Here is an 18,558-nt window from a genome sequence, read left to right as displayed (position 1 = left end):
CTTTCCCATTTCCTGGTCCTTTATTCGGAGGTCGAAAGTTGATTAATTTCAGGTTCTGAGAAGAAGAGTGCTTAGAGGTTCGTTCCTCTCCGTCCATTTTTTTTTTTTTGTACACTATCAGACAACTTAGGATTACAAATAGCAGCAGCGTTCTGGAAATTGTTCCCATGTTCCTCCTTAAAACTGTACAAATACTTGGCAAACTGAAATACATACAAGATGATTTAGGTATCAAGTCCTCAACAGAGCATGACTATTTTCCATGTGGAAGATATAATCTCCTGCCCTTCATGCTATAACCTAGTTTCTTGATTTCTTTGCCAGATATCCTCCCAAAACAAACCCTCTTCTGTGCATGACAAGCAAAGGACAGGAAGCAGTCTTCATTTGACTATGTTTAAGAAGTAAGACAGCCCACAGGTCCTCCAGAAACAAACTAATACTTGATCAAAACAGAAAAGAAACTTTGACTGTGGTTTCATATTCAAGCAGGAGCGGTAGCTCCAAGGGCTCCCAGCCCTCCTTTCCCTACTACCAGCCCCATGACTGTCCATGAGCTCGCACAGGTCTTTGTACAGCCTTTTAAGAAATAGATTAGGGAAAATGGAACAGTGAGGGTAAGCAGGGGAAATTGGAAGGGTCTTATAATTCCTTTTCACCCAGCTGATTTAATTTCTCACTCTGCTTCACTGCTCACAAAACCATAGCCCCAGAGCCAAACTGACAGGAGAAGAAGTTGGGATCATTTCCTGTTTATGGCTTTACAGACATATTTACTACAGTGGCTCAGGAGCTGTTTTCTTCTTCCAGCCTGTTTACCAATTGTTTGTGCATTTAGAAGTTGGGTATGCATGCTGCTGTGCTGAAAATTCTTATGAAAAGGAATAAACATGGTGAATTAGATCATTCTACACTTGAGTACAGTAAATGTTTAAAAACATAACATTCTAATTTGGGAAAAAGCCACTGACTTCAGTACGCAGAAAAAAAGAGCTCTTAAGCAACCAGTTACCATGGTTCAGTTTTTTTACCCTTGCAAGAAGAAATTCTGTTGCCTCCAAAATCAAGTTGTCATCTATCCTTAGACGAAAAAAAGAAAGTCCCAACTGTTGGCACACCTGGCCCAACCATCACGGTGAACAGCTACGCCACTGCCTGCAAAGGGGACGCTCCCAAGTCAAATACTGTACAGAAAATCTCCAAAGCTTTTCAGAAAGAAAAACACACTTAAGCTATTGGGAGTATGGCTGCTAAGGCCAGCTACGTATTTACAGAATTGTACCCAGCAATTTAGCTTCCTGCTACAAAGCAGCAAGAGGAACATTTAATAATTATTATTTGAAGTTGGCTGCAGCTAAACTATTCCAAGTCAGGAATCCATGGTTTAACACTTGGATTCCTAACCAAGTCCAAGTTATGCGCCTGTTCTCATATTTCTTGACCTTTGTGGTTACATGGTTAAATATCCATTTGTGATCCATCCTAAAAGTTGCTACAGTCAGTATATGGAAAAGAACAAAAGAGACATGAAGGTTGAAAAGATCTTTGTGAGACAGGTTCAGATATGATACCCCTCACTGGACTAAATGACAAGCATTTATTAAACACACTGGCAGAAAACAGGAGCATGTGCTACCTAGGACAAACGCAGCAAGATCCTTTTAGAAAGACATTACATCTGAAAATAATTTTCATTCTCCTGGTATCAGACCCCACACATACCAAATGTATCCATTTACTAGTGATAATGCAGCATGCAGCATGTCAGAAGGGGAAAAAAAAGAATAGAGAAACACAGCTTCAACAAAAAGGCATTCTGAGGACGGAGAGGACAAGAATTATCAACATACAGACTAAAGGGCAAAACATTTCAGAGCCCTTACTTACTATGTTTATCAGTATTTTATTATGTTTCTTCTTATTACTTGATACATCTGTCAATTTATTGCATGCAGAAATTAGGAACTCTTCAGCAGGGACTGTCCTTATTGTATGCACACACTGCATATAACAATGCAAAGCTCTGATTTCCATCAGAGTGGATCTTTAAACGATCCAATTGACAACTCATGTGTGAGATTCAGCCCATGCAGATCTTCCCCTTCAGTCTCCTACATAATCATTTAGGGAGAAGGGAAATGGCTGCTTAGGCAGCTGATGTTTCCAAACAGTTACCTCTGTCTTCCTTGGACCAGCCAGGCACTTAGAGCCATTGCTGCCATTTCTACATCAACTCAGGAGGAAAGAGGCATTGTGCCTCCTTGGGTGTGCATGCCCACACCAGGCTCATCAAACTACATCACCACATCAGTGGAGAGGTGGGAAGAATAAAACTCAAATCCAGATTCTGCAACTAAGGGTCAAAAAAATAACTCTTCACTACACATCAGTCATTTAAAAGGCAATATTATGGAAGCTAGCAAGGGGATAAAGCTTTTCTTATTTAGATTGACAACTTCTCTGGCAACAACTCAGAACATAAGTCTGCGTTAGCCCAAGTAACACAAGATAGGAGGTATTTGCTTCAAGTTTTAATGAACAGATGTTTTCCCCACAAAAGGCATCGCTAATTAACATACTACACCAGTTCCAATAACTATAGGTTAATCTTTCACTGCATGTTGATGCTAATACAGTTAGGACTGCTAATTACAGGCATGACAGGTTACATTTTACATGAGCTACAGAAACTGAATCTCATGCTTGAATTCTGCCCTCTCGTTGTTCCCAGAGCTAGTCCTTCCAATCTACAGTTAAGATAAAGCAAAGAAGCAGCAAATCACTACCAAAGGAAAAAAACTAAGTTGGCCTTGCCTTCCTCCATCCCTCATATTTCAATCAGTCCATACCGACTGGCTCACTGAAGAGCAATTCTGTTCAGCTCGAAAATGCCGTGCAATCTGTGGTATTGCTGGTTTCACCATTTTGCAGCTTAGCTCCGTTGATAGATGAACAAGCCGAAGCGATTCATCCAGCTGACACACGCACACACAAACCTATCAAAGGGACACGAGGGTGAGACTGCTCTTGTGAGGTAAGCCACAGTTACCTTAGATCAGGTTTAGCGTGAAACCACAGCCCGTGCATCAAGGAAGCCGTGTAGCTATAGCCCAAGTCACATATATTCCAGGCAGAGAACCATCCTCAGCCATGACAGCATCCTGGTACTCCTACCAATTTCTTCCCCCCTCTATCACCAAGAGAGGCATTGGGTGTACCAAAAGCAAGTGGCAGCAGGAAAAAAAAAAATCCTCTCATTCTGATATTCTGAAACACAGGCTTTATATTAGTCTCAAATTGTATTTTGAAGACGTTTCCCATAGGGTTGGGTTACACTAACCTGGACTACAAGTCAGCTACCTGAATGTGTCCATAGGAACATAGTGAGTCACTTACGTCACCTAAAAAAAAGCTACTGCATATGCTCCAAGTAAGCTACTGTCCAGCTTGTTGTTTAAATGCTTTAAGTAGTATGTTTAATTTATAAAGTTTAAACAGGAAGAAGGGACTACATTTGCAGAGATTAAGGAAGAGAGGACAGCAAAAATGCAATTCATGCTCCATAAGTCATTTCTTCTAGTGGCCCTGCAAGAGACGTGGATCTGCAGGAAGGCAAGTGGGTGATAATTGGGGACAGTTGGAAGCATTGTTTATTTCCTACTAGGGAAGGCAGTAGTTCAGGCCTCCAAGGATAAACCAAATTTCTTAAGCAGATGGAAGGCATTTCATTTTCAAAGATCAACCATACAACAATGGACCACAGAAAGGAAGGAGCCAATTCGCAACAGCAACAAGAAAACAAAATTACTAGAGATTTTAGAGAGGAGTTCTCATCAAAATCCGCACTTACAAAGAACCTCATGTTGCATCAGAACTTGCACCACATCCCACCACAGTCAATTCAAAGATAATTTTATTGGCAAAACAAGCTCTGCAAGTGTTACCCACATGTAAGAGACACCACACTTGAGTTTCTCCCAAAAGTGGATTCAACATATGAAGTGCTTGCCTTCACAAAGGTTTCAAGAGAAGGCTACATTGCATGGAGGCCAATAACAGAAATTAAAATATTCAAATGAAAAATATTTTATTTCTAGTATTATCTTTTCTTGCCTTCTCTCAACTTTTGTATTTTACTCACAGAATCAGAAGATTTCCTTCTAAGTCTCTACTTTTACTTCTCTTTTCCAGACTTTTAAAGTTTGATTTATGGAGTTTTCCCTGTATCCAACTCAAAGTTGCACACGCCAGTTCAGGATTTGGTAAGAGTCTGACTTAGTTTTGCACATTTCATTTTATGCTATCTGCCAGCATGATAACTTTGCGCAATAACTTGTTGCAGTCTAGCTGGCTACTAGGTTTGTACTTTTTTGCTGTTTTTGTTATAGAAACTTGTGTTCTGGTTTAGATTCAGACCAGTTTCTCAAGCAGATGGATTTTGGATTAATTTTTTTGCTTCATTAGACTCAAAAGGAGTTCCAAGTCCAAGAAGCAATATTTTCATAGGAATGGACAGCATTTTCGTTTGGTTTCAGTTTATGTGTCTCTAGAACTTTTAGGAGGCGGCAGCTTTTGCCACTTTGGCTGAGATAGCAGCAAAGCCAAGCCTTTCTATGCAAACATCAGCAATGGAAATCCTCCCAGTCCTACTCTGCAGCTATCACTGTATAGATTTCATATATGTAGTCCCACCACATCTTCGCAGATCTGCAAATAAAAAACTTCCATTTGGTTACAATGTAAGGATATACAGAGCTCTGGAATTCATCCATGGGGGAATTGAGTTTAACTTGCCACTGAATGGTATAGCAGCAAAATCTGTGGATTGTACTCGCAGATCTCACTGTTTAAGTAGTTAGTGAGTCTTACTTGCTAGGACCACCAAGTACCCAGCATCGCCACACTGGCATCAAGCCTTTTACACACATGGGCTCCTTAGCCTGGATAGTGCAGGGCTGTAGAGGGACCTTGCTGCATGCCCAGCTCAGTCCAGACCTATCCTGCAACAGAATAATTATCTCCTTACAGAGCTACGGTCATTTCCCTCCTGTGAGCCTCTCCTCTTCTACTTGTCTCTAAAGGGCACAGAGCCCCATTGCACATACCTCAGACTTCGGTATGCAGACTGCAAGGTCAGGGAAGCTGGCTCCTTAGGCATATCTGGTCTTCTGTGGCGTAACTGATGGCCCTCTTTCCTCACAACACTTTAATAGTCAGTTTAAGCATCCCCACCACATTTATTTTAAGACCTTGAAATACAGCATGCAAATCATGTTGTTACGACATTGTTCAAGAAAAAGACCCAAACAAGCCCAGATATCACATCATTCCTTACCCAGATTAACCTGCAGGACCAATGCACTGCACGCAGTACATTAGCTAGCAAATGTAGGTGTTTTGGCAGCTGTCCCAGTCACTTAAGCGGAAGCCCAAGCTCAGAGGCTGTTTCGCCTGAGAGGGTAAGTCAAGATGTACATACCGAAGATGTCATCTCTGCCTCACTCCCTTCCTTGCTCAAAGGCTTCTGAGTACTGTTTATTTTTATTCTACAACTGATGGATTGTACATAGGTTTAATTTGCCCTGCATCTCCCATTAGTTCCATACTGTAACCATGTTAGATTTGGCCCTGCATGCCAGATTAAGCTAAGCAGGGTTTTTTGTCAAGTGTTTAAAGTAGGCAAGTGCCTGCCACCCCTTTTCCCTGCCAGCCTGTTCAAAAGCATCTGCAGCACAAAAAGTGGTTATGGGTCATTTCTCAGAAACTCATCATCTGAGCTTCTCTTCTCCCTCCAGCACAAGTATTACTGCCATCAAGAGTTTACTTCTCCAGAAGAAACAACCAACAAAACATTACTACAGAATGTCACAGGAATTACTTATTTTTTGGACACTCCTTTTCAGCTTCAGCGTTCAGTCTCTGGTTTTCTGAAGAGCTGTGGGTGAAGAATAGACCTTAACAAACAAGAACAGAAACAAAGAGGAAAAAAAAATCTAAGGACAATGACTGGAAAACTTAACCTACGGAACTAATTTTGTTCTAGTCTGCAGTTTGCACAAAGAGCAGCAAAAGATTACAACTCCTCGTCTTCCACTTCACAGAAGGCAGGTCACAAACGAGTAACAGAGGAACAATGGGTTTCTCTTGTGAACAGATGAGCCATTTCAAGCCAAAGAAGATTTTAGTGAAAAGTTGCGGAAGGCAGGGATCAGTAAGGTGGTTCTTCCCTGGTTAGGCGGGGAAGAAGCCTTTGAGTACTTGTAGCCTAGAAATTACTCAACAGATCTCACAAAGATGCAGACACATTCAAACTGCCCTTCCAGAGGAGCTGAGGCACAGACAGGGCATCCACCTGCTCCACAGATAAAAGAACTGTGGGCCTGAAAAAATAAAAATAATGCCTAAAAGGCCTAAAGGCCTTCTGTTATTTAAGATAATGCTGACTGCAGCTCTGAATTCTTTCTTACACAAAAATGCAGTGAACAAAAGCCTACGGAGGGTGTTGATTCACGAGCAATGACTGTTCAAACTGGGACAACAGATGAGGTTACCACCCTTGCGGTGGAGACATCTTAACCGCTCGTGAATCAGCTGTTTGTGAGTCAACACCCTCTCGCAGCTGTTCGCTGCTTGACTGGGTACAGGAAAGAAGTCAGACCCACAGGCAGTCTTCCCTAAAGCCTAGTAAAGACGGCCAAAGGCAGGAACCTCACCAACCAGATCAGTTCACTTCTTCCCTGTTTCCACATCAATGCCCAAGAAAAATCCCTTCCCCAGTTTCCCTCTGCATGGATATGGCTCTCAATTCAACCTACCTCTTCCCTTGCATTAAAACCACATCTGTTTGCAGGGCAACTCCGTGCCCTGATCAGGAAACTTCACCTAGTCTCCCACATTATTTCTAAGAGTTAGACACTCAGTACTTCTTTTTGAGGGTCCATGACAAAAATACAGGTAGTCCGATAGTATTCTTATGTCCTACTCATCTGTAAGTATCCTTTCATGCTTCTTGGATGTTAAAACCTCCAGAACTGCAACCTCCCATCTATTTCCCTTTCCCATACCACAAGCTTTCCAGTCTTCTCTCACAGCCAGGCCCATTATGCTTTTCCTCATGCTAATAGGCGCTATGCTGATCAAGGCCTTTTCAAAAGGCAGCACAAATTAGGGGCATGTCCTCAAGCTGTAAGAAACACCTCAGGCTTTTCAAGAGTAACAGGCTCCAAAATCACTGGAGAGGAACAAAATCTCTGAGGTCGTAGAAAAAATATTTCCTAATTTTATCCTTGGGAGCTCAGAACAGAAGCAGCTAATGATAATCCTGAGACTTCTCATCTTTTTTCCTGCAGTCAAGAGTTGCTAAGAAAGCATTTGACTATTCAGCAGTTATGGAAATTTAGAACTAAAATTGGGTGGGAGCACAAAAGAAAGAAAGAAGAAAAAAAAAAAAGGTGTGTCTTTATTTTATTCCAACCCTAGATCCCATGAGACACAGTTCTGCTGCAGCGAAGGGCTGCACCTTAGGCAAGAACCTCTCCCAGCCACTCCAGCTGTCACCAAATCAAACGAACTGACGCAGCTGGAGATACAGGCTCAAGGAGCAGAGCCCGTATTTCCCTCTAACCTTCTTACAGAGCCACACAAGGCTTCTTATGATCCTTTCAGAGCAGGAGGCTGGGAACGTCACATGGCAGTGTTGTAACAGTTCTCCCTAGTGAGTCATCCCCTCACTTAGCAATGGAGAGGAGGCAGAGGTAGCCTCCTTCTGCAGGATATTTTCTGTCACCAGTCCCGTTCCTTGCCTATACCCAGACTTCTTTCCAAACCCGGAGTGATCTCTTCTTCTCACTTTATGCCTTTTTCCAGGCAATCATCTCCAGCCTCCTGGCTTTTCTCCTCAACTCTGCTCTCCCATTTCATAACCTTTTCCGGACAGGACTGTTCTTTATCTTCCTGGACATCCCATGCAAAAATCATTCTGGCTGTACACACTCCCAAGCCTGACTGGTCCCAAATTCCACAGATGCAGACAACCCCATCACCACCTTTAACTCACAGGTTTACCATCCCTGTACTATGCCAGCATCAGTCTCCATTTCCACCTCTTGTCCCCATGGCTAAGCTCCTCATATGGCTTAAGATCACACCATTAGGACAGGAACTCTACCATTGAGGGTACCTAACAAGTTGCCACTTCCTTCAAAGCATCACTAAAATAATTCTCTCTCTACCTCAACAGCTACGTTTTGCTCAATGTTCACCTCCGCTTTGAAAATTTCTATCTTTTACACTACCTAATTAATAACTTTCTGCCATCAGATTTCATGTAATTATTCCACTTGGATCTCCTTACGTGGCTCTTCTGTTCCTTTGCCAGCTCAAGTCCTTGGCTCTCGTTTCCAAAATCCCTATCTTTGTTTCTGTTAGCATCTGTGCTCCTATACCCCCTTCCTTTCTTCTCATGGTTTGAACTACTCTTACAACTGCTTCCTCATCCTCATTTCCCCATTTACCGCCTTTCAGTAGCTTTCCATGCCAACCCCATCCAAAAAAAAAAAAATAAATCTACAACAGAACAACCCAACTCTCTAGCCTTGTTTTAAGAAGTGATTGGAAAGAAAACCTTTCCGAAGCTTTTCCCATTAAACCAAAGCAAAAGGAAATTTAATTAGAAAGCTATGCTATTTTAATATTGGACCTTATCTATCCCACTAGAATTATCACATCCCTGATCCTTATCAGATGTCTAATTTAGACTACAAACCCTTCAGGCAAACGTAGCCTCTTCCTCCACGTTACACAGAGCCACAGCTCTTAGACCGATCCTTAAGGTAAGGAAAATACCTCAGAAATGCAAACAATTTCATTTTGCCAAGATCAGCTCCACTCCACGCACTGGGACTTGGGAATGACTCGAGCAGTGAGAAGTACTCGCTCTTCAAAAATTCCAAAGGCAAGAGTGGTTCCCCCCGGCTCCCAGCCACCTCCCCCCAAAAAAAAAAGAAAGACTGCCTGACATTGTCTGAGAAGAGAGAAGCTGGGCATAGACTGTACTGAAAAGGCTTTTCCGTGGTACCTCTAGTTGCTTCCCGCCTCAAGTCCCAAAGCCATCACTTATCCCCTTCAAAACAGCAGGAGAGTCATTGCTTTTTTTCTTCCCTCTCCAGAAGAAGCACAGCAGAAATAAACCTCGAATGATAAATTATGCACCACCTTTGTGTGGCTGCCTCTTGGCCAGACGGGAAATTTTTCTCCCAAAGCCTTTTGTTCCCAGCTTTGATCCCAGTGTTGGATCCGCTCTGTTCAGCACTCCCTCGGCATGGAGGTGAAGGGAGAGCTGACACAGGCCAAGTTCAGGCTTACTGCGAGTCACAGTCGGATCTTCCATTAGCCATCCCCCCTCCCCCTTGCAAACTGGAACTGTCCTTGAGTTTGAAAAGATCCTATTAAACATTTTCCAGAGGGCCTTACAGAGGATACATTATTTTGATGGATGCTGGGACTAAAGGAGGAGGATTTCTAAGTACAGGGAAATAATGGAGTTTGTTCTAATGGGTTTAAGAGATGCCCGGGGGCACCAAGTAAGTTCCTTCTCTGCAAATCAAAAACACAGAAGACCAGAAAATGGAGCCGAACAACTAAACGCCAGGAAGCGGGGAAATCGGGCTCTATTTAACTGCTGCTCTTGGTTACAGCCAACTTCAGGCTGCTTGGAAAAACAGCACACACACACACCACTGGCACAAACTTAACAGGAGAAAACAAAGAGACAACAGGGGTCAAACTGGGGGTGGCAAGTAGGAGAAGGATGCAAGGCTGGGTCCCCACCCCCTACCAGAGAGTCGGATCAATTATCCTTGAATACTAACAAGATTTCTGATTAAAGAACTGCTGCTATGCAATAGGAACAGAAAGCTCCAGCAGCCAGGAGGGGCTGTCAGGCACTAACAAAGAGATACAGAAGACTATGCCCCGTGCTAGGGCATGTGGAGGAAGTCACCACGCTGGTAGCCCGGAGAAGGGTCCCCTCTGCCCCGTGACCTGACGATGTCTCACTGCCGGCAAGTTCAGCTCCAGGAGTAAGGCTTCACCTTGACACCACAGAATGTGGAATCTGTTTTCAGGCAGACACGGTCTCTGCTGGAAGCTCTGCTGGACAACACTTCGTTAAACATCTTCATTGCCATGCTACAGTGAGGTGAATTTTCCTGTCATCCTAACCCATCCAGGGAAAGTAGCTGGTCCTTCTTAGCTCTGAGCATTACAACCACATCAGGAAGTTGCTAGCAACATCTGACAGCCTGGGAAACAGGAGCCCACGTAGTCTTTGGTCAGACACTTCTCGACAAGCCTCCAATTTGCAGCACAAACATTTACTTTGCATGTATGATATTTATTATCCATTTATCTTAATAGTTTGTGACCTGCTGACTGGTGGTTAAATGCAGAGACATCTAATGACCTAAGAAGAACCTTATGAAAACCAGAAACTTCTCTTAAACCTCTTCACACTCCAAAGCTGTGCTGTAGCAGGACGCGTAGATGTATCTCAGACCATCAGGCTTCTGACTCTTCAATCCCACCATAATTCCTTGATATGAAGACTTTCAGTCAGTATTCAGTTTCCACAGTTGAGCAAGGCAAAAGCCCACAATGTTTAACATTAATACTCTTATGAGAACTTATTTTCCTGCCTTTGCATAGCGAGTCCCCTTTCATCTGGGCCCATGGCAATCTAGGAGGAGTTCTGCTCCTCACAGAAGCATTGACTGCAGCTCAAGAGTCTCTCAGACTAAGTACACAAGATGGAATACTTCAACATTTAACAGGCAGTAGCAAAAAAAAAAAAAGACTGGAAAGCTGAAAAACCTGAACATAAACTCACCCACAAGAGGATGGCAGCCAAATACTCCCAAGGTATTGTCCCAGAGCAACCCGATACACAGAAGGAATAAACTGCAAGCCTTTGGTTTACAAGTCCCTGGCTCCATGCAGTTACTGTTTTTATCTTTACTATAGGGAGATGGAAATCTACAGGGAAGATGATACAAAAAGACTCAGGAACCGTTACAGTGCCCAGTCTTCATGCAGGATAGGCAACAAAATCCCATGAAAGATTAATGCCTAACATAGCAGTCACGTCAAAGAACCACAGGCACTACAGATGCAAAAGCAAGAACTGAACCATCAAGCTCATTAGATGCATGGATGACAATTACAATTAGTGTTCTCTGCCGTGATTTGTGTGAAACACAGACAGCCACTAAATACAGGATGCCAATTAATGGAGTGGATCTGCTGCATGCCAGAGCTCCAGCTCTGGATGTTATATCAAGTATAGTCAAACATCTTTAATGGATGATGGTTGGCATAAATGCACGTGTGTATATATCACCTTGTAATATAAAACTGGTGAGATAACATCATAAATAACTAAGGTGGAAATAACAGCAAAGTAAACAAGTTGTCCACTTTTATGGTATGTTTCTTTTGACAACACTTTACTTGTAATTCATATGTCCTGATGGAGAGTCAGTCAATTTCCGCTATCTCATACGTCTTTGGTCATCGGCAAAAGAAATAGAAGTATTAATAAAAAAGAGAAATAGACAAAATCACAAGTAGCAGAAGAATTCAATGAAGGTGTAGGACATGCACTTACTTTTTAACCTATTTTTAAAACGTTGGTTTTCAAGATAACATCTCTTTATCAGCTTTTATAAGCAGTATGTTATGAAGCATGTTAGAGGCAAAATGTTTTGAAGCATGCATTCTATTGTGTTCAATGGTAAGTTGCATTCTAGGGCAAATGGAATTGGCCTTGGGCAAGACAATTTCTACTTCACTTCCCACATATACAAAACAAGGATAATATTTGCCTATTTCAAAAGAGTGCAGTAAAATTCAAGAGGACTATCAGACTACAGATCATTCTCACAGAATGAATGTTTTAATTATTTTTTCATGTTAATGTCACTAGTCTGGAGAACTGCAGGCTTTCATGAGTTAAAACAAAATACGATCACTTTGATTTCTTTTCCTAGTTAACATACAGCAAGTACTGTTTTCAGGTTTGAACTACAAAAAACTGCATAATCTTTACATACAACCACATTTTCTTGTTTAACTTCAACAAACAGAATGTAGGGAAACGTCTCCAATTCTCTGAAATCCCAACCTGTGGCCCACATGAACAGAACATCCCTCTTCAGGATTCACAAGACACTCTGGAAATGCAAGCACTTTACATAACTAAGTGCCTATTAATTTGGTCGCTGCATACACCCACACTGCCAGGATGCAAGAAGGGATTCTCTAGTGCAGACAGCAGTGCTGAAGCACAGAGCTGAAAGCATTTGGTACTAGAACACAAAAGAACGTTGCTTATCTACACTAAATAAACGGCAACGTTAACTGCGTACTGGAAGATTATGTTTTATGCTTTTTCACTATTTTTCACATGCTACCATGTTTTAGTTGACAAAGAATTGTTTAAAAAATAACAACATAAGACACCCAACATTTTCATTCTCCTGCTGCATCTTACTCTTCATTTTAAAAGTGGAGATTTTTTCAGTGCTTTCATCGCTTTGACAAAAAGAAACGGTCAAGAGAAATGTCATGACCAGCACAAGTTGGGGATATCATCCAACCTGATTGACAGCAAACCCAAGTACACTCAGCCTAACCAGGAAGAGCATTATCAGCTCTAAACTGGCAAGAGGAAAACAAGCGCTTTGCACCTGGCTCAGAGCTGTACAATCAACAGTGATGCCAAACACAGGTAGTGGAGATCTTGACTCCCACTGCAAACTGTACTTCTCCAGAGGTACCACCTTCAAGTTCGTGACTCTAAGAGTCAAGATGTTTGGGGAGGGAAGCTCTGATACTAGCCATGTATTTTCCTGGCAGAGCTCCAGGAGCTAGAACAGCAAACACATCACCCAGACAGGTTCTGTGACATTCTGTGTTTATACTAACACAGACCATCATACCATCAGGCCCTTCTTCATCACCATGCACCACCAGTGCATGCCATTAACTTTTAATTCTCCCCCTCTGTGCCTGTTGTTACCTGTGAGATGCTTTTCCAAGAGCTCATGATAGTTGCAGACCTGCTTTATTCCCCTGCACAGACTTCTCCCGTTTTAACTGCCCCTATCCACCAACAGAAGATCAAAGTTCAGTCCTGGGGATTTGTTTGCTTTACCCGCTCCTGCAGTGAGGTTCGGCAGGCAGTAAATGACCGGGTGCTTTTAACATTTCCTATAATTTACTTGTTTGGCATTGCAAATTCTGTGGCTGTTGATGCTTTATGACAGTTGAGCTACACACTGTCCCCACACGTACTTCTAAGGAACACCGATGGGAAAAGCTCTGCAAAAGCTAAGGGGTGGAAACTAGGGCCACCAACTCACCACAGGCTTTGGCATCTTCTCTGCTACCTCCTTATCTTTTTCCTTACTTCAAAATACAAAAAAATATTGTTCAGGAATTGTGTCCTGCATTATTGGGAAGCATTTCTCCCTGTGAAAGAAAGCAGCAGCTCACTTCTGGGAATAGTTAGTGCATCCAATCAAAAACTCACGCTCACTTGACAAGAGGATAGAGAAAAGGGCACTGATGGGAAAACTACTTGAAAGAGAGACAAACTGCCATAAAAAGTGTCCCAGAGACATCAAGACACAACCACCTAGGAACAAACCCGCTCTTTACAATCAGACATCCCCCACATGGCTGTTAACAGCCCAGACACATTAACTAGGAGCACCTGGGTAACAGCCAAAATAAAACACATCCAGATCTGTACCTACACGAAGACCTATGCTTTACATCCTTCTCACTCCTAGAGCGCAGCTAAATGTGTGGCACTTGGGAACTTAAGAGCACCTCTTGCTTTAAAAAGCAGATTTGCTGATACACGGAACTGCAGCCCTCTACTCAGCCTTCCCGAGCTGCTTTAGCACCTTCTTCAAAGCTGCCTGCAATTAGGTCCCTTGTTAGAAGAGAAATAATATTACTTGAAACCCAAACCCCATGTGATTGTGCCCCAGAGGCGATGCCTGCAGAACGATGGAGGAGGTCAGCAGCACCACTGCAAACGCTTCCTGTAATTTCAGAGAAGCGGAGGAGAGAAAGGATGGGTGAAATCCCGCGGCAGCTGCCGGAGGAGCGAAGGGAGAGAAGCGAGGTCCGTATCTCCGCTCCCCTCCCCCCGAAGCCTCCCAACTCTTTATAAACAATCCCGAGGAGCGTTTGGATGGTTTCCCCTCCACCGGGCGCGCTCGGAAAACAAGGCACCGCCGCGCACGAGGACGAAGAGCGCTTCGCAGGCGGCGGGGCAACCGCGGAGCCAAGTTTCTTCCCCCGACGAGCCTCGCTGCAAGCGCGTCCCCGCTCGGCGCCGAGCCTCCCCCCCAGCCCCACCGCCGCTATTTTGGGGGAAGCGCCCCCCCCACCCCCTGTGCCGGCCGGGGCAGGTAGCCCGGGGCTGGGGGGAGCCACGGCGGAGCCGGGCTGCGCCTTTAAGGGGCCCGCGGCTGCATTCCTGCTGCGGAGCGGCGGCTGTCCCGACACGCCGGGCACGGCAGGCTCGGAGGCAACCTGCGCGCCCGCCCCACGGGAACAAAGCCCGAGCCCGCCGCCCGGCTCCCAAGGGGGGCAGCGGCCGCCTGGGGCTCCGGGGACCCCCTCCGAGGGATCCCCTCCGGCGGCGGCCCCGGGGCTGCGCTCCCCGGCGGGCGGGCGCGGGCAGGTGAGCGGCTCCCGGCCGGTACCGGGGCCCCCCCCGAGGGCAGAGGGCGCCTCGGCAGCCGCTTACCTCTGGCGTGGAGCAGCGCTCCCAGCAGCAGCAGCAGGAGCCGCGGAGGAGCGGGCGAGAGGCAGCCCCCGCCGCGCCGCCCCATGCTGGCAGCGCCCCGGCCCCGCAGCCCCCTCGCCGGCTCCTCCTGCGCGCTGCAGCCCCGCTCCCCGCCGCCGCCGCTCGCTCGCTCGCTCCCTCGGCAGCCGCGGCGGCTCCGGGGCTGGGGGCTCGCTCCCCGCTCCGCCCGGCCCAGGCCCGGCCCCGGAGGAGGAGCCCCGCTGGGGCAGCCCCCGCCCCGCTCCCCCCCGGCGCTTCGCAAACTTTCCGCGCGGCGGAGGCGCCTCCGCGCCGAGACCCCGGCCCCTCGCTTTCCCCCTCCCGGGGTCGGCACCGCCACGGGACCCTCGGGCTCGGCTCTCTGCGGGCTCCCCAGAGCGGTCCCCTGGGCTCCGGGCTCCCCCCGGGGGCGGAGAGCTCCCCGCCTTGTGCCCGGTGCAGCCGAGGCAGAGCCCCTGCGCCCCGTCCCAGCCCCTCTGCCGCGCACCCTTCGGGAACTGGATGCCCCTGAGCAGCCCCTTCCCCAGCTCCCTGCTCCGAGGGAGAAATTTTTCCCCCCGTTCATCGTAATTCTTTTCATATTTGATGTTTTTTACAGCCTGGAGACAGCCGATGATGTAGGAATCTCTGCTACCCTAAAAAATAATAATAAAAAAAAGGAGCCAGGGTAGAAGCCTGTAGGAGTAGAAATTAACACTTGGACAATCATCTTCCGTGCCTTCTGGTTTCTGCCTTGAGTTTAAAAGCAGACAGGCTTTCACTGGATGTCATTGTTAAAACAAGTTTTACGATCCTCTGTGGCATGACTTGACATCTTAATACGCGGGGTTGGCAACGCAAGAAAGTTCTGTTATGTAATTAATCTCGGATGATTTCTAAGTATTAATTCGGATGGCAAGCTGATTCAGATAGCCCAAACCCTGGACCACAGGGGAAGATGGGAATTTCGTCAAATTGACACCAAAGGGCCGGAGTTAGCAATGGTCTTATTTAAAGCCTTCACGCAGATGAATCCAGAGGAAGCTGCAATTATTCCTCTCCTTTAAAGAATCACAAGAGCAAGTAAACAGCACAGCATGTGACTGAGACAATTCTGCCATTCCTATTAATTAAGTGTAAAATAGTGAAAACAAAGGATATTATTAAACATGTCAACAGAAAATTAAAGCAGGGGCTGATTCTTGACGAACTGAGAGAAAAAAAAAGAAATCTAAAGAAAAAAAAATAATCCAAAACAGCTTCACTGAGGAGAACTCCCAAGAACAGGAACACCAGAAGAAGCAAACCAAGCATAAATTTACAATATATAGGGCCCAGATTGCAAAAAATACCCACACAAGAGTCTATTTGTTTTATATGCTGAATTGCTGCCTCAGGATGGGAATAGATCCGCTCTACGCAGCATGTGTGCAATAGCACCTCGACTATGGCTCTGAATCCTGCACCTTTGACAGACAAAGTGCACAAAGTTGCCAACCAGTAACAACAAAAAAGGTAGCCAAGAGGGACTAATTGAGGTGGAGCGATTAAAAAGCCTCGCTATGCTAACATTGACTTGGAAACAGGGACAGACTGAGGCACGAAAAGAAAAAGCAGTTATTGTAAGAGAATAAGCTCCGAGATGATTGAAGTGGAAGAGTTAGGAACAGGGGGCTGAAGTTAAGGGCGAGAAAACATTAACATCGCTCTGACAGGGGGCTGGCTGGCTGTCTACCATGCCAAACCCTCACATTATTGCACCCCCTAAAAATACAGGGCAACACAGCCACAATTCATTCAAGTATATATTCTCTATTGAGGCTAGATTGTGGTGTAAATCAGAGAAGATTGTGGGTAAATCAGAGAAGCCCCGCTCACTTCAGGCTCACAGAAGGTTGTGAGAAGTTTAGATGCTAAAGTACTGCACGTGATAACGGACAAACACAGGGCCCAGAACTTCCTGATAACTACATACTTAAGTCATGAAACAGTCTTCCAGCAATCGAGAGGAGTGTTTTCCTGTGTTTGAAACAAAAGCCTCTTGGAAAAATATTGTCATAAACACAAATAAATTCACTTGTTACCTCTTCAGTCCTTCTCTCCCCAGGGAACAAACATTTTTACCCACTTGTGTTTGTTGAAGTGTGTTTACCAGTCCTCTGCAACTCGTGCCTGTGGTCCGGCAATCACTTTCCTCTCTGTGCTCAATTTCCCTATAATTAAATCTCTGACTTATAAATCATATTGAAATCCCAAGGTGAAATGATAGAGAAGCACATAGTATTATTCCGCTTTTCATAACAACCTCCTAGATCTGCTGCAGTAGAGAGGATGGAAATTTTTCTTCTAACCCTCTCAGTTACCTACCTGATGATACAATACTGTGACTGAACATAGCCCTGATTCCGTGTAGGACCTTTGGAAAATAATTGTGAAGTGGACTGATGTAGTGCAAAATAGATATTTTTGGTGAAAAAAACAGTAGAAAAGCTGCTAAATAATGCTGGTGAATTGAACGATATGCTTAAAACTTACCTCTCACAAACCAAATAACTTGAAGAAAGACTACATAGATACCAGAAGGCATTTCAACACATGCACAAGATATGTGTTTTTTTTTTACACACAGCTGTGAGGGAAGAGCATTAAGTAATAATTTATAGATCATTGATAAGTGACATATAGCACAAGTATTGTAATGAAAATGGGACAGGAGTAATTAAAATATAATTAATTATTAATTGATATGACAATATGCTTAATCAAATAAAGCAGGCATTATAAAGGGAACAGGGAAATTATCATCATAATGACCATTTCATGACACAATTTTTCCCCAAATAATAGATGCATTACAGAAATAAACCAACCCAATGAGAGAAAATAACTACAATGAAATAATATTAAAATTTAGCATCATTTGTACCAACTGCGTTCAGAAAACCAAGGACATTGGAAAAGGAAAAAGGAAAGGATCTAGAACCAGGTAGGATTACGAGAGAAAATGCACGTTAGCTATTTTTAAACCATAAAGATCCTAAAAATAAAAATAAAAATAAAAATAAAAATAAAAATAAAAATAAAAAAGAGAGAGAGAGAGATTGAGAGAGAGAGAGAGATGGGCAGTTTTATTCTTACCTGTCAAAATACTTCTAAAGCACACAAATGGCCCTTGCTTGGAAGATGCTGCTCCACACTTCAAGTTTCCTAGAAGATTATGACAGACCAGATAGTTTAATTTGTATGTTCACAAAGGTTTGGAGCAATCATGTCCTAAATATTTAGGATTGTATGAGTTAATTTAATAGGGGCAAAATGCTAGCCTCCCTTTTTTAAGTAATGTTAAGCTTACTGGGTAAACAGAAGACACAATAAATCTGGTATGACTTTTAACACTGTCTCACGGGATGTTTTCACAGAATCATACTTTAAATACAACTAGTAGAAAGTGTGTAGGCATCTGATCGAAGAAAACCACAGTGGTCATCAGTGGTTATTTATCAAAATGCAAAGGCATGTCAGTTGGTACCTCTCAGAGTCTGTCCTAATCCCTGTTTTGCTTTGTATGTTCAGAGACAGCTTAGGTAACACAATATTTAGGATTGAATATCTGTATTAAAGAAACCCTGATAATCTCAAAACAACAGCAGGGGACGCAAACACTAGGAAGGATGAAATCAGATACCCCAAATACTATTGACAAATTGGACAGATTGCCC

At 44.1% G+C, this 18,558-nt stretch overlaps 1 protein-coding gene across 3 annotated transcripts in view; it reads right to left on the bottom strand.

The window, feature by feature from the left end:
• LRP4 (LDL receptor related protein 4) overlaps nt 1-15,055 on the bottom strand; it is a 73,988-nt gene extending 58,933 nt beyond the window's left edge. For 2 of the 3 annotated variants that reach the window (XM_068683733.1, XM_068683734.1), the window contains exon 1: nt 14,822-15,054. In XM_068683733.1, coding sequence (XP_068539834.1) covers nt 14,822-14,906 — 85 coding nt within the window. In that variant the 5' untranslated portion in view covers nt 14,907-15,054. Of the gene's footprint in view, nt 1-14,821 lie in introns of all 3 variants that reach the window. The other variant, XM_068683735.1, reaches the window with a different exon arrangement.
• Between the last annotated feature and the right edge of the window lie 3,503 nt (nt 15,056-18,558).

Source organism: Anas acuta, chromosome 5 (genome assembly GCF_963932015.1).
Source record: "Anas acuta chromosome 5, bAnaAcu1.1, whole genome shotgun sequence".
Lineage (NCBI taxonomy): Eukaryota > Metazoa > Chordata > Aves > Anseriformes > Anatidae > Anas > Anas acuta.
The sequence above is the reverse complement of the archived record's forward strand: the minus strand, read 5'-3'. Positions and strand labels throughout refer to the sequence as shown.